Source organism: Aotus nancymaae, unplaced genomic scaffold (assembly GCF_030222135.1).
Source record: "Aotus nancymaae isolate 86718 unplaced genomic scaffold, 86718_ANA_hifiasm-v0.15.2.pri h1tg000040l, whole genome shotgun sequence".
NCBI classification, from domain to species: domain Eukaryota; kingdom Metazoa; phylum Chordata; class Mammalia; order Primates; family Aotidae; genus Aotus; species Aotus nancymaae.
Window position 1 is genome coordinate 125,412,095 of NW_026988454.1, and position 12,865 is coordinate 125,424,959.

The 12,865-nt window shown below is 56.4% G+C and overlaps 1 protein-coding gene across 5 annotated transcripts in view; it reads left to right on the forward strand.

The window, feature by feature from the left end:
* Positions 1-12,865, forward strand: part of LOC105725320 (copine-5) — a 151,525-nt gene that overhangs the window by 94,988 nt on the left and 43,672 nt on the right. For 4 of the 5 annotated variants that reach the window (XM_012464301.3, XM_012464302.3, XM_012464303.3 and 1 more), the window contains 5 exons: positions 585-712; positions 947-1,049; positions 1,777-1,834; positions 2,334-2,407; positions 3,597-6,865. The exons of the other annotated variant lie outside the window; for it this stretch is intronic. In XM_012464301.3, coding sequence (XP_012319724.2) covers positions 585-712; positions 947-1,049; positions 1,777-1,834; positions 2,334-2,407; positions 3,597-3,815 — 582 coding nt within the window. In that variant the 3' untranslated portion in view covers positions 3,816-6,865. Of the gene's footprint in view, positions 1-584; positions 713-946; positions 1,050-1,776; positions 1,835-2,333; positions 2,408-3,596; positions 6,866-12,865 lie in introns of those variants that run through there. 5 annotated transcript variants of the gene reach the window in all.

The following is a 12,865-nucleotide window of genomic DNA, read 5'->3' on the forward strand; positions in this document are numbered from 1 at the left end:
GGGTTTGGGTTGGGTGTGAGCAACTTCAGGGACTCCCCAAAGCTCCCTGAGTCAGGGCTGAGATGGGATGAGGTGGATCCCCGGGGCGATGTGGAGCGTGCCGTCATCTGGGCATCCCGTGTGGAGATGACTGCGCAGGCCGCCCCTTTCCCAGGCTCCCATGAACTGGAGACACTCAGGCACAGCAGACGTCCCTCCCATGCCTGGGGGTGCAAGGCACTGTGCTGGGTCCAGTATGCATGTGATGGATCAGCCACAGGACCTTCCTGAGGTGCTCAGACCCAGTAGTCATTTTAGTGCAGAGTGGGTTTGCCTGAGGTTCCCTGAGGGAAGGAGCCAGGGATCTCGGGGCATCTCTGAACAGGTACAGGGAGCGGGGCACGGTGCAGGCTTGGACCGAGTTCACCCGAAGCATGCACCGCTTCAGGATTGGCCCTGGGACCTCCCTCCCCTGCCTGCCACCCCACACCAGAGAAGAGCTGGGGGAGCCCAGGCCTGCTGGCCTCCCCACCTGTGCTCTGTTCCCACACATATTGTACCCTAGTCCCTTCCTGGGCTCAGCCTCCCCGCCCTCTGTCCCTTAGAATGGCAACCAGGAGAACCCCTCGTGCTGTGGCATCGACGGCATCCTGGAGGCCTACCACCGCAGCCTGCGCACTGTGCAGCTCTACGGCCCCACCAACTTCGCCCCCGTGGTCACCCACGTGGCCAGGTGAGTGCCACTGCCACCACCTCCAGGCGCTCACAAGGCTCTGTTCTATACTGCCTGCCTCTGGGTGACGGGAAGGAGTGTCTCTTTCCACACACTTGCCTTTCGGGGAGGCCTGACCCTGAAGAGATTCCCCTCTGAGCTGTCACCCCCCACAAAGTGTTCAGGGTCCTTGTTTAGGGGGGAATGTGCCCAGAGACCCCTCGGACAGACCTCAGCCTGCACTGCCCCACCCAGGAACGCGGCGGCGGTGCAGGATGGCTCCCAGTACTCCGTGCTGCTCATCATCACCGACGGGGTCATCTCGGACATGGCGCAGACCAAGGAGGCCATCGTCAACGTAAGCAAGGAGTGTGCAGTGGGGGGGGCAGTTGGAGGGGTGTCTTCCTCCCCCTTAGGGGGATCCTGGGGGTGTGCCCACCTCCTTAACTTTAGGGAAATGCTTGGTGGTGACTTGGGTGTGGCTTCTCCTTTCCCTCCCTCACTGGGCCCCACTGTCCTCACCCACCTCCTGGCTTCTGGCTGCAGAGCCCAGTGCTGGATAGTGGATTCTGGAGGGTGGAAGGGGTGCCTGGATCATGAGAGACATAATCATGGGAGAAGGAGCTCTGTTCCCACCTTGTAGTAGTCACACTGCGTCATCTACTCCCTCTAGACCCGGAGCGCTCCCTCATTAACTCATCTCTAGGGCTGACTCCCCCTTCCCCAGGCCACCTGGCCAGGTGGAGGGAGTGGGAGGGGAGTTGGGGAAGCGCAGGAACATGGCTCCCCGAGCCGGTGGTCTCCCTGTAAGAGGGGAGGGGGTGACTCACTAAAGCAGACCTATGACCCATTCCCCCGCCACCCTCCCTCCCTCCTCCAGGCCACCGCAGCCTAGATTCCCTCCTCTTTATTTCTGAGTGCCCCTCCCTCTCCCTCCCCCTTTTCTGTGTTCCTCTGTCTCTCCATGTTCACTCTCATTTCTTTCCTGCTCCCCACCCCTTGTTGTCCTTCCCCTGATCTCTCCTTCCTTTTAACTGGGTTCCAAATGGGTCCAACCTTCCCCTACCCTCCATGCTGTCTCCCAGGCTGCCAAGCTCCCCATGTCCATCATTATCGTCGGCGTGGGCCAGGCAGAGTTCGATGGTGAGTCCAGCCGCGGCCCTCCCCTTCTTTCCTACGCTAGCCATCCTCCCCACCCCACACTAGATGTTTCCCCAGAGGCTCCAGGCCCCTGGGAATGACCCCTCCCAAAAGAGTGAGAGCTGCCGCCTGGGGGTGTCTGGGTGAGTGTGCAGAGCGTGGGGTGTGTTTGTTTGCACAGGGAGGGGTGTGTCGGGTCAGGGTGTGCACCCACACCCACATCCCAAGGCTGTGGGGAGGAGGCTTCAAGTCACTCCTTTCTACTCCCGGCCTGGGAGTCTGGGGAGGGTAGGGAGCTGAGGCACTGGGCTCGAAGTCAGAGGCTCACCTGATAGGGCTCCTCCTGGCTCCTGGCCTCATTTCCTCATCTCTTACACGGGGCAAGAGCCAACGGTCTCCGCCCCAGATTGGCCTGGGATGGAAGGACAAGTTCGCTGTTCTGTCAGCCCCAGAGGTCCACAGTTAATCTCATCCTCCCCCCATGACACCCCTCCTCTCACAGCCATGGTGGAGCTGGATGGCGACGACGTGCGGATCTCCTCCCGGGGCAAGCTGGCTGAACGCGACATTGTCCAGGTGAAGCCCAGGCCCTGCCTGCCCCACAGGGAATTCAGGAGCCCCTCTAGCCAGGTGGACCTCACAGCCCCTTGGGGGCTTCCTTGGGGAAGGGCCAGGAGGGAGGCACTGGGAGCCCCAAATGGCCCGGCCACCACGGAAGGGAGCAGGAGTCAGTCCTCGGCCTTGCTGCACTCCTGGCTGGGTCCCTCCCTGTCATGTCTGGGATACACATCTAACATTGTGGTGCCCAGCCAAAGGCCAGAACCCTCTGCCAGCCCTTCCTCGGCCCCCAGATTTCTGTGGTCAGCCTCGTTCTGTTTTTTTCCTGCCCCTTTTGAAGCGCAAGGCAGTGTCTTCAGCGTTGCTGCATCCTTCTCCACGAATGGGCACTGCTTGGTTAACTGATCAATGCTAGGATCTCCATGAAGGATGCAAATATAATGAGCAGAAAGATCTTTGTCCTTAGGGAATTCCCATGCAGTCACGTGGAAGAGCACACCCTCCAAAAGCACTTCCCCCCTCGTCCCCTGCAGATGAGGCCTTAGTGCTTAGGAGATGAAGAAGACAAAGCTGACATCCTCCATACCCCCTTGGTTTAAAAATTGGGGACCAGTATCCCAGGTGTGGAGACCAAACATAGGGGGCTGGAAACCGGAGCAAGGACAGCCTGGGAGGTGGGACCGACCCGTGCCAAGGTCTGGAGGCAGGGGTGAGCCGGAGGCACTCAGGATGGAGGGCACTCCCTGGGAAGAAGCCCGATGGGCCTGGCATTAGGTGTTGGCCTGATTAGCCCCAGAGAGAAAAGGGATGAAGAGAGGCCAGAGAGAGAGGGCCCTGCTGGACAGGTGGAAGGAGACCCAGGAGGCGCGTGCCCCAGAAGTCAGGGGATTCAGTTGGCGTTTCAGAAGCAGCTGCTCCGTGCCTGTGCTTAGTGCCGAGGTGGAGGAATCTTGCTCAGTGGTGTATCCTGGCGTGGAACAGGGCTCAGTATTTGTCGAGTGAATGAAAGAATAGTGACTATGACTATAGTCACTCGCAAATGCAGGGAGCTGGGGAATACAGGCCCTCACGTAATTCACAAAGGCGGGGGATTGAGTGAAGTGGGCAGAGGCTGGGAGGAGGGTGGGAATGCAACCCCAGGCCTGGAGATTTTGGGGGCCAGGGTCCCGCAGGAGGCACCACCTGACCCTGCCCTCCCGATTACCAGTTCGTGCCCTTCCGGGACTACGTGGACCGCACAGGCAACCACGTGCTGAGCATGGCCCGCCTGGCCCGAGACGTGCTGGCAGAGATCCCCGACCAGCTGGTGTCCTACATGAAGGCACAGGGCATCCGCCCTCGCCCCCCACCCGCCGCACCAACCCACTCGCCCACACAGTCCCCAGCCCGCACGCCCCCTGCTTCCCCTCTGCACACGCACATCTGAACCTGGTCTCAGCAGGCAGGTGGCTGGGGCCTGTGAGAGACCAGACCAACAGGAGGCCTGGCCCCCAGACTCCTGCAGTTGGCCTGCCCGGCCTTTGGGACATCTGTGTGCCTGGGAGACTGCCATGGGGTGGGGCTTCTGGAGACCCCTCCTCAATTTCCTGGCCTCGCTTACTGCCCAAACCCAGGGAAATCCTGGGTATGGGTGACAGAGGGGTCCACAGGGTTCAGGGACCCAGCTCTTCTCTTCTTCCCCAGTACCTGGCTTTAACTCAGCCAGGAAGGTGTAAACAATCAGGGTGATTGGGGTCCCTATCACCCACCCCTGGCCATCCTATTTGCTTACCTGTCACCTTGAAGCCTGGGCTCGACCTCCTCCAGCCCCCCATCTACGTCCCATCCTCCCATGGCGTCTCCTCCAATCCCTGACCCCTGCCCTGTGGTCTACCTGTGCCCGATTTCCAGCGAACCCTAGGAGGCTGATGACGGGTTTGCAGGAAGGCCTGAACATGTGCCCCCTCCCAGGGACAATGGATGCATCAGGAGCCCCGGGGACCTATGGGGTGCTGTAGTCATGGACCATAGGCCACGTGATGGGCCTGAAGTGGAGGCTGCTCAGCACAGAGCCCTTTCTGGTCCTCTTGAGCTCAGTACGATGCAGGTTCTAGACACACAGATCCACGGGCCTTTCCCTGGTGTGGGCCCACAGGCACTTCCATGGTTGACTCCTAGCTTCAGGAATCCCCTCCTCCCTGCAGAGGCTTCCCAGGGCCCTGGGTGCCCACACCTCTGCCCACCTGGAGGCCTGGGCAAGGAGTGGCTCACTATGAGGCTAGTGAGACAGGAGTCCTGTCTCGTGAGGCTATCCCATGAGGCTAGGAGACAATGGTCGCGGGTTGGAGCCCTGCCTCCCTCCACTGCCTAATGTGGGAACCCAAGCAAGGCCCTTCTACCTTTTGGGCCTCAGTTTCCATGTTTGTATAACAAGAGGATTGACCAGATGGCCCCAGGTTTTCTTTTAGGTCTGACATCCTGAGGGTCATTCATCCCATGCCCACGTCCCCCCATCCCACTCCTAACCGATGCAACCCTTTACCCGAGGCCACCTTGGCTTTTGGGTCACCCTGTTCCATCCCATCACCCCAAATGCACCCTAGTCCTTCAGCCTTGGGCTCTGGCATCTGAGCCCAAGCTCCTGCCCCTGCTATGGGAAAGATGGGCAAGAAGGGGCTTTCCCTCCTGGGCCCACCCAGCCGCCCAGCCTTTGCCCACTCGGGTAGCAGGTCATGCATGCCAGTCCCCGTTGCTGCATGGAGCTCCTCAGCCCTCTGCCCTCTCCACGCCCGGTGGAGACGAGGCCCCCGTCTTCCGCCTGCCTCCGCTTTCCCCTGTCACGCATGGTGGTGGTGTTCCTATGGTGTCTGGTTCTGTGCCCGTCTCTGAGACAGTCTCTGTGTGGAATTTGCCTTAAACTAAAGCAAATTTGGTTCTTTTAGTAAAGCACAATGTGTTTCTTCTCTGAAAAATAGCACGGATGCTGCTGTTAGACAGAGTCCAGGTTCTCCTCTGTGGCTTCCTTCGATTCTGTGGTTCAGCGGGATTTACAAGCAAAGGCCACGTGCCACACTCTGTGCTAGGCATGGAGGATGCAGCCGTGAACAAAACACAGGCCCTGTCCCTGCATGGAGCTTACAACACACGCATAAATAATATGGGAGAAACACAGTGGACATATAAACAAATAGGCTAATCACATAATTTCAGGTGGCGGCAAGAGTTCTAAAGAGACATTGGGCTGGGTATGGTGGCTTACGCCTGTAATCCCAGCACTTTGGGAGGCCGAGGTGGCTGGATTACAAGGTCAAGAGATCGAGACATCCTGACCAACATGGTGAATCCCTGTCTCTAATAAAAATAGAAAAATTAGCCAGGTGTGGTGGGAGGCACCTGTAGTCCCAGCTACTTGGGAGGCTGAGGCAGGAGAATAGCTTGAACCCAGGAGGCGGAGGTTGCAGTGAGCTGAGATCATACCACTGCACTCTAGCCTGGGCGACAGAGCAAGACTATCTCAAAAAAAAAAAAAGAGAGAGAGACGTGAGGGAGAAGGAGGGTGATATTTTAGATAAGGTGGTGGGAGAGGGCCTCTCTGAGGAGATCATGGTTGAGGTGAGCCCCCAGGAAGTGAGACAGGGAGCCCCGCTGATAATCTGGGGGAATGGGGCTCTAAGTAGAGGGACCAGCAGGTGCAAAGGCCCTGTGGTGGGAGCATGCCCAATGGTGTGTTTGCAGGAGGGCGAGGCCAGTGTGACTGGAGCTGAGGGCAGGAAGTGAAAGTGCTAGAGATAGGGTTGGAGAGTGAAGAAGCCAGAATCCATGGGCCGTTAGGCCATGATGAGGCCTTTGGCATTTACTGAGTGAAATGAGAAGCCATTGAGGAGGTGAGAGAAGTCATCAGAATCTCCTCTAAAATAAATGGATTGCTTTATTGCATTTGATCGCTCGTTCACTCATCCCCCAACAAGTATTCACCAAATATCAGTGCCAGGCCCCACTCAAGTATCGGAGACGAGGCTGGAGACGCGCACACAGAACTGCACTCTTGGGGGTGCCCCTGCTCAGGGGCAGTGAGCGAGGAAAGCCTACAACAATTGGGCACTGATGCCAAGCCATCAGGAGGGGCTGAGTGATCTGTGGCCACCAGAGTAACTGTGCCATGAGGAGTCCTGCAGCCCCTGCACAATGGGGTCGTCACCACCACCCCTGCCCTTGCAGGGTCATCGCTTGACCAGAGTGATGAGTACAGATGGTTGCACGTGACGGATGTGACATACACCCAGGACCCACTGCATCGTAGGTGCCCAAGAAACACTGCTTTCCTCTTGTCCCTCTTCACGTATCAATCCCTGTGGCCTTCAGGGACCAGGATCACAGCAAAAGGGGATTTCTCCCTTCTCCGGGCAGGTTTGTTCCCAGATTAGCCCTCCAGGCGGCCATTCCCACCCTGGACATCACATGAAATTTAGAACTAATTAGACCGAAGTTTGGGACCTGTCTCCTCCTGATGATTTTGTAGTAAATGGGTGCTGATTCACGGCTGTCCCTATAATTACATGCCCCTGTGACTTACATTCTGATACGCTTTGAGTGGGAACAGGGTGGGGTCACAGCTTGGAAGGAGGGAAGTTCCCATAACCGGCAGCTCCTGTCACCTCACCACAGGCGCCGTGGGAAAGTGTCAGGAGAGGGTGCCTGCCCGGCAGGGGGACTGAGGCATAGAGCCACTGCCAGGGGCAGGATGGGACACCAAGAGCATCTTTCCCGTGCCTGGCACTGCTGCATCTAGGTGTGTGCCACAGATCGCTGGTTCCCTGGCATGGAGTTAGGGAACCTGCCTGCCGTGAGCCCCTCTCTGAGAGTCTCAGTGGCCTTTTGGGTATTCAAGTCTCTGATAAGTCCTACAGCAAAGAGACCAGTTTGATTTGGTTCAACCCAATGTTTCCTCAAGCTTTGTACCACAGAGTAGGACGGGGGGTGTGTGTGTGTGTTTCACTGGTAACACCATCACCAACAAAACACATCACCAAGCAAAACACACACCAAGTTGTCTTGGGAATTTCAGTAGAGACAATCTCCCAGGTTTCCAGGCCAACACAGAAGCCTGAGGCCTTCCCTGAGCAGGCCGGAGGGAGGGCATGGAGGGTGGGAAAGATGGGACCTCGAATTGGGCTCTGGGGAGAAGAAAAGCCCCTCTGCCCTCCTCTTGTCCACTCACCTCAAATGCCCCTGAATAAAAATAATAATAGTAGCAATGACCAGCATGCATATGCACTTACTAAGCATCCTTCTAAGACATGTGTTTAGCAAATTCATCTTCATAACAACCCTGTGAGAAAAGTACGTACTCTCATCATCCCATTTTCCAGATGAGAACACTGAGACAGCGCATAAGGGCTTTCCTTGCTCAAGATCACACAATTAGAGAGCAGTGGAGCCTACAGGTGTCTGAGCCTGAAGGTGGAATTGGAAGATCCACCCAGTTACCTAGAGATGTGAGCTCTAGCTGAGCCATTTCGTTGCTTTGTGACCTTGGTTGGGCCATCTGCCCTCTGGATCTCAGTCTCTCCACTGATAAAATAGAGGGGGTGGGCTCTCAGGTCCCTAAGGGTCTTCTCATCTCCCTTGAATCTCAGCCCCTCTATTAGCCTATACTCTTAGACCCCCCCCCTCAGTCCCCACGGGCCTCCTGGGGCCCTGTCATGGCCAGGCTGGACAGTCGCCATAACTGAGGCCACCACTCCCACACCTCTGGGCTGCCTGGCCATCATCAGCCTGCAGAAGAGGTCCCTGAGTCGTGCCCGGAAGGGGCAGGAGAGGTAGAAGTAGAGGATAGGGCTGACAGCGCAATTGGAGTAGGCCAGGATGGTGCAGAGGCTGGAGGCCACAAAGGCAGCTGGTGAGGCAGGCAGGTGGTCCATGGGTGCCACGTAGCCCAGCACCCACATCAGCAGGGCCCCCACATCAGCACAAAAACCACCAGCACCACAAGGATGAGCCCTGTGTTCTCTTGGTGCTCCTGGATGCTCTCCCGCACAGGGCCTCAGGGCTGTGTCCACAGGAGCCAGCCCACGTGGCTGAAAGAGCAGCCCAGCCCCAGCATGCATGGCAGGAAGGCCAGGGCTCCCAGCAGGCTGAAGTAGCAGGAGGTCCCAGCAGGGCTCAGGAGCAAGAGGCAGGCCCAGGTCTCAGGAGCCCCCGCTGTCTCCTCCTCCACTGCCACCTGCTGGAACAGCCAGTTGGGCAGGGATGCAGTAAGGCCCAGGGCCCACACGGCCCCACAGAGCAGTAAGCGGGTGCCCCAGCTGGCTGGGAAGGCCACGTTAGGCCGGGCCACAGCCATGTGGCACAGAAGAGCTGTGGCCACCATGCTGTAGAAGGTGCAGAACATGGTGGCTGTCTTGGTGGCCTGGCTAATGCAGATGGCAGGGCCCAGCCACCAGTCGTGCTGCAGGAAGCTCAGCAGCAGCACGGGCACCACACAGGCCACGAAGAGCAGGTCAGAGAGTGTGATGTTCATCATGAGGCTGTGGGTCAGGGCGTGGAGCGGGTGGGGGATGCCCGGGCCCCAGTCCACCGCCAGCAGCATGAGCCCATTAGCTGCCAGCCCCACCAGCAGGACAGGGCCACAGACCCCAGCAAAGATGAGTCAGAGCAGTCACTCAGGGGTGGCCGTGAGCTGGGTGATGAACGTGGCATTTGGCTGCATTCTCCTGTTTCAGATACACAAGGGCAAAGTAGAAACCAGCCAATACCAAAGGCCGCCTTCCCCGTTCCTGCTGAGCCTCCTGTTTTCACAGACCCCTGCATGTAGTGGGCCCGGATACGTGCTTAACCTCGGCACACACTAGTCCCTGCAAACCTCATTTGAACCCAGGACACGGACTCCATCTGTACCCTGGGTTCAAATCCTGCCTCTGCTACTTACTAGCTTCAGTACCGGGAGAGCTATTTATTTATTTATTTATTTATTTATTTATTTAGAGATGGAGTCTCATTCTATCACCCAGGCTAGGGCATGATCGTGACTCACTGCAACCTCCACCTCCCGGGTTCAAGCAATTCTCATGCCTCGGCCTCCCAAAGTGCTGGGATTACAGGCGTGACCCACTGCATCTGGCCCCTGGGAGAGTTACTTAATGTTTCTCTACCTCAATTTCCTCAGCTGTAAGAAAGCAAGGAAATAAAAGAAATAAAACAGATGTCAATAGTAACTGTCATAAGTGGTAAGACTCGGGTAATTTTCATTTTCTTCTTTAAAATTTATTTCAAAATTTCTGCAAGGAATACACATTATGCTTTCATAATCTGATAAATATATATGTACATACACACATATGTATCTAGTTTTTGGCAAAACCCTGCCCTGTGAAACAAGCAGGTTTAATGTGAGGTTCAAATGGGAAAGTGGGTCTGAAAGGGCTTTGAGAAGGTGTGAATCCCCTCCTAGTGGTTCCCAAGCTTCTTGGGACCACCTGGGGAGTTTCACAAATACGGAAGCCCGGGTCCCATCCCCAGAGACATGATGCAGTTGGTCTGGGCTTTGGCATTTTTGAAAGATCCCAGATAGACTGGGTGCAGTGGCCCAGGCCTGTAATCCCAGCACTTTGGGAGGCCGAGGCGGGCAGATCACGAGGTCAAGAGATCGAGATTATTATGGCCAACATGATTAAATCCCGTCTCTACTAAAAATACAAAAATTATCTGGGCATGGTGGTGCGCACCTGTAGTCCCAGCTACTCGGGAGGCTGAGGCAGGAGAATCGCTTGAACCTGGGGGCGGAGATTGCAGTGAGTCGAGAGTGCGCCACCATACTCCAACCTGGCCACAGAGTGAGACTCCATCTCAAAAGAAAAAAAAATTTAAAAGGAAAGATCCCAGATAATTCTAAGAGCAAACCAGCTTGGGAATCACTGCCCTCTAGGTTGCGCTGTGCAGGCCCCTGGCAGGGTCGGGGGAGTCTGCACCCAGCAGTCAGACCTTTCTCCTCATCCCCACTCTGTCGCACATGTCAAGGTCAGAGTCCTCCCAAGAGTCTGACTGGGAGGACTCTGGCTGGAAGATGGGATGTAGACATCCTAGAGTCAGCCCAGTGGCTGACGTCACCACTGGCCACCCTGTAGGCCAGGCCAAGGCCCCAGAACTTTAGCTGGAGAGAGGCTTGCCTGCCAACTCAGTACATATTTCCTGAGCATTTGCTTTGGACCAGATTCTGGGAATCCAGCAGCAAACAAGACACGGCAGAGGAGTTCTCATTGGAGTTATCCCCGACTTTTCTCCCACACTGCGGTGGGGGCTGAAGACACCTTTCTCCTGCAGGCTCAAAGCCAGCTTTGAAGGAGTCTCTGAGTCCTTCCTGCAGAGCCCCAGCCTGGGGGACTTAGCTTGGTCTCTGGGGTCCCAGGGCAGCAGCATGCCTGAGGGCAGCTGGGGAGCGACTGGAGAGGGGGCCGCTGTGAATTCTGATGCCGGCCACCCTCCCGGTCCCACCAGCTCCAGGGACTGCAGGAGGAGGGGAAATGAAGGACCTGTCCAAACACCCCAGCTGCCCTGGATGAAAGCTGTCATCCAGCCACTTTCCTGGCATTTGTCACTGCCTTTTCGTCTCTTTTTCCTGGTCCACACCCACCAATGATGTGGACTATTACTGGAGAGGAATTGGCAGGGAGCAATACAAGGCTTGAGGGACCTGGCCCCTGCCCCTGATTCCCTGAAGCATCCACATCTTCCTGTAAGCAGTTGCATAACTTCAGGGTTAAGTCTGCGGGTATCGGGAGCTTGGGTTTAACACCGGCTCCAGCACTTACTCGCTACGTGACTGTGGACAAGCTACTCAGCCTCCCTATGCAGTACTCTCCTCTTCTGTAAGATGGGGAGAACACACCCGATGGTGTGAGGACTAAATGAAATAACACGAGCTAAGCGCTCAGAACGGTGCCTGGCGCACAGTAGGCACTGGGTAAAGGAGGGCTGTCATTCTGCCCCTGATCACCCTCAGTTCCAGCAAGCTCTCTTCTCTTAGAGCTTCTGCCCAACCTTCATTCTATCTCCCTGCCCTCCCTTCTCATTCCACAGCCTGAGTCTCGTCAGCCCACTCCTTTTCTTAAGGGTGGCTCTTTTTCTTAATCAGACTCTGGCTAAGCCTAAGCCAGAGCCGCCTTGGCTGACATGCCCCAAGAATTCACCACTTGCCTGGAAGTTCACTCTGAAGTCTACCTGGAGTTTCTCCTGCTGCTGTCATTGCCTGCTTTGTGCTGCTCTGAGGTTCCTGGGTCCTGTTCCCCAGCTTGTGAGCCCTTTGGCAGTAGGAAAGGCTGCTGGTTCTTGCACTGCTGTGCCCTGCCCAGCAGGTGGATCCGACCCGAGAAAGCTGAGAGGGTTCTGGGCAGTGTGAAGTCTCTCCCAGAGCTCCATCTCCTGGGAGCCTGAGCTGCCTGAGGCCAGAGCAGTACTGAGATGAGAGGGGGAAGCCTGGGGGCCACTCCGGTACTGGGCCCCCAAAGGACAGGGGCTATGTCTTATGTCTGCTGGACTGCCTCTCCCAGGAATCACACCCTGCCTACCTGCCTCATTAACTCCCTGGCCCACAGACAGAGATGTTGGTGCTTGCCCCAGAGAAAGAGCCATTAGCAACTTCAGGACCTGTTTCCCATCCTCACCCAGGGCCAGCATCACTCACTCCAGCCCACACCCCTCTCTCTCTCTCTCTCTCTGAGCATGCCACTGCCCAGAAACTGCTCAGTTCAGGGGTAAAACTGTGGGCTGCGGGAGAGGGCCCGAGACAGGAGAAGACGTTGGGGTAAAGAAGGATCAGCGAAGGGCCCAGTAAAAGAATCAGCTGGACCAGGCCAGGTGTGGTGGCCCACGCCTGTAATCCCAGCACTTTGGGAGGCCAAGGCATGTGGATCACGAGGTCAGCATGACCAACATGGTGAAACCCCATCTCTACTAAAAATACAGAAGTTAGCTGGGCATGGTGCCATGTGCCTGTAATCTCCACTACTCAGGAGGCTGAGGCAGGAGAATCACTTGAACCTGGGAGGCGGAGGTTGCAGTGAGCTGAGATTGCACCATTGTACTCCAGCCTGGGCAACAGAGCGAGGCTCTGTCTCAAAAAAAAAAAAAAAAAAAATCAGCTGGACCATGGGAATCGTCCACATGGAGTCTGGAGGTTGGATGGGGTCCCTTGAGGGCATCTAATCTAACCTTGGTGGCTTCGGATGCTAGGATCTTCTTCCTCATCTTTTGCCAGGCATCACCTGGCTTCTGCTTGTGCGCCTCTGGTGATGGAAGGCTCACTGCTGCTGAGACATTCCTTGCAGAACTGAGAAGAGGGATTGGGGCCAGGTCCTAAGACTGTGTGATTCAACAGCCCCTTGTCACTTCCTCTTTCTCCTTCGTTCTCTCTCTCTCTCTGTATCTCTATTCCTTGTACTGTCTTTGCTTGTCCCTCTATGAAAAAGGGGTTTCTGTTGATTCAGCCAGGAAATTCCCCAG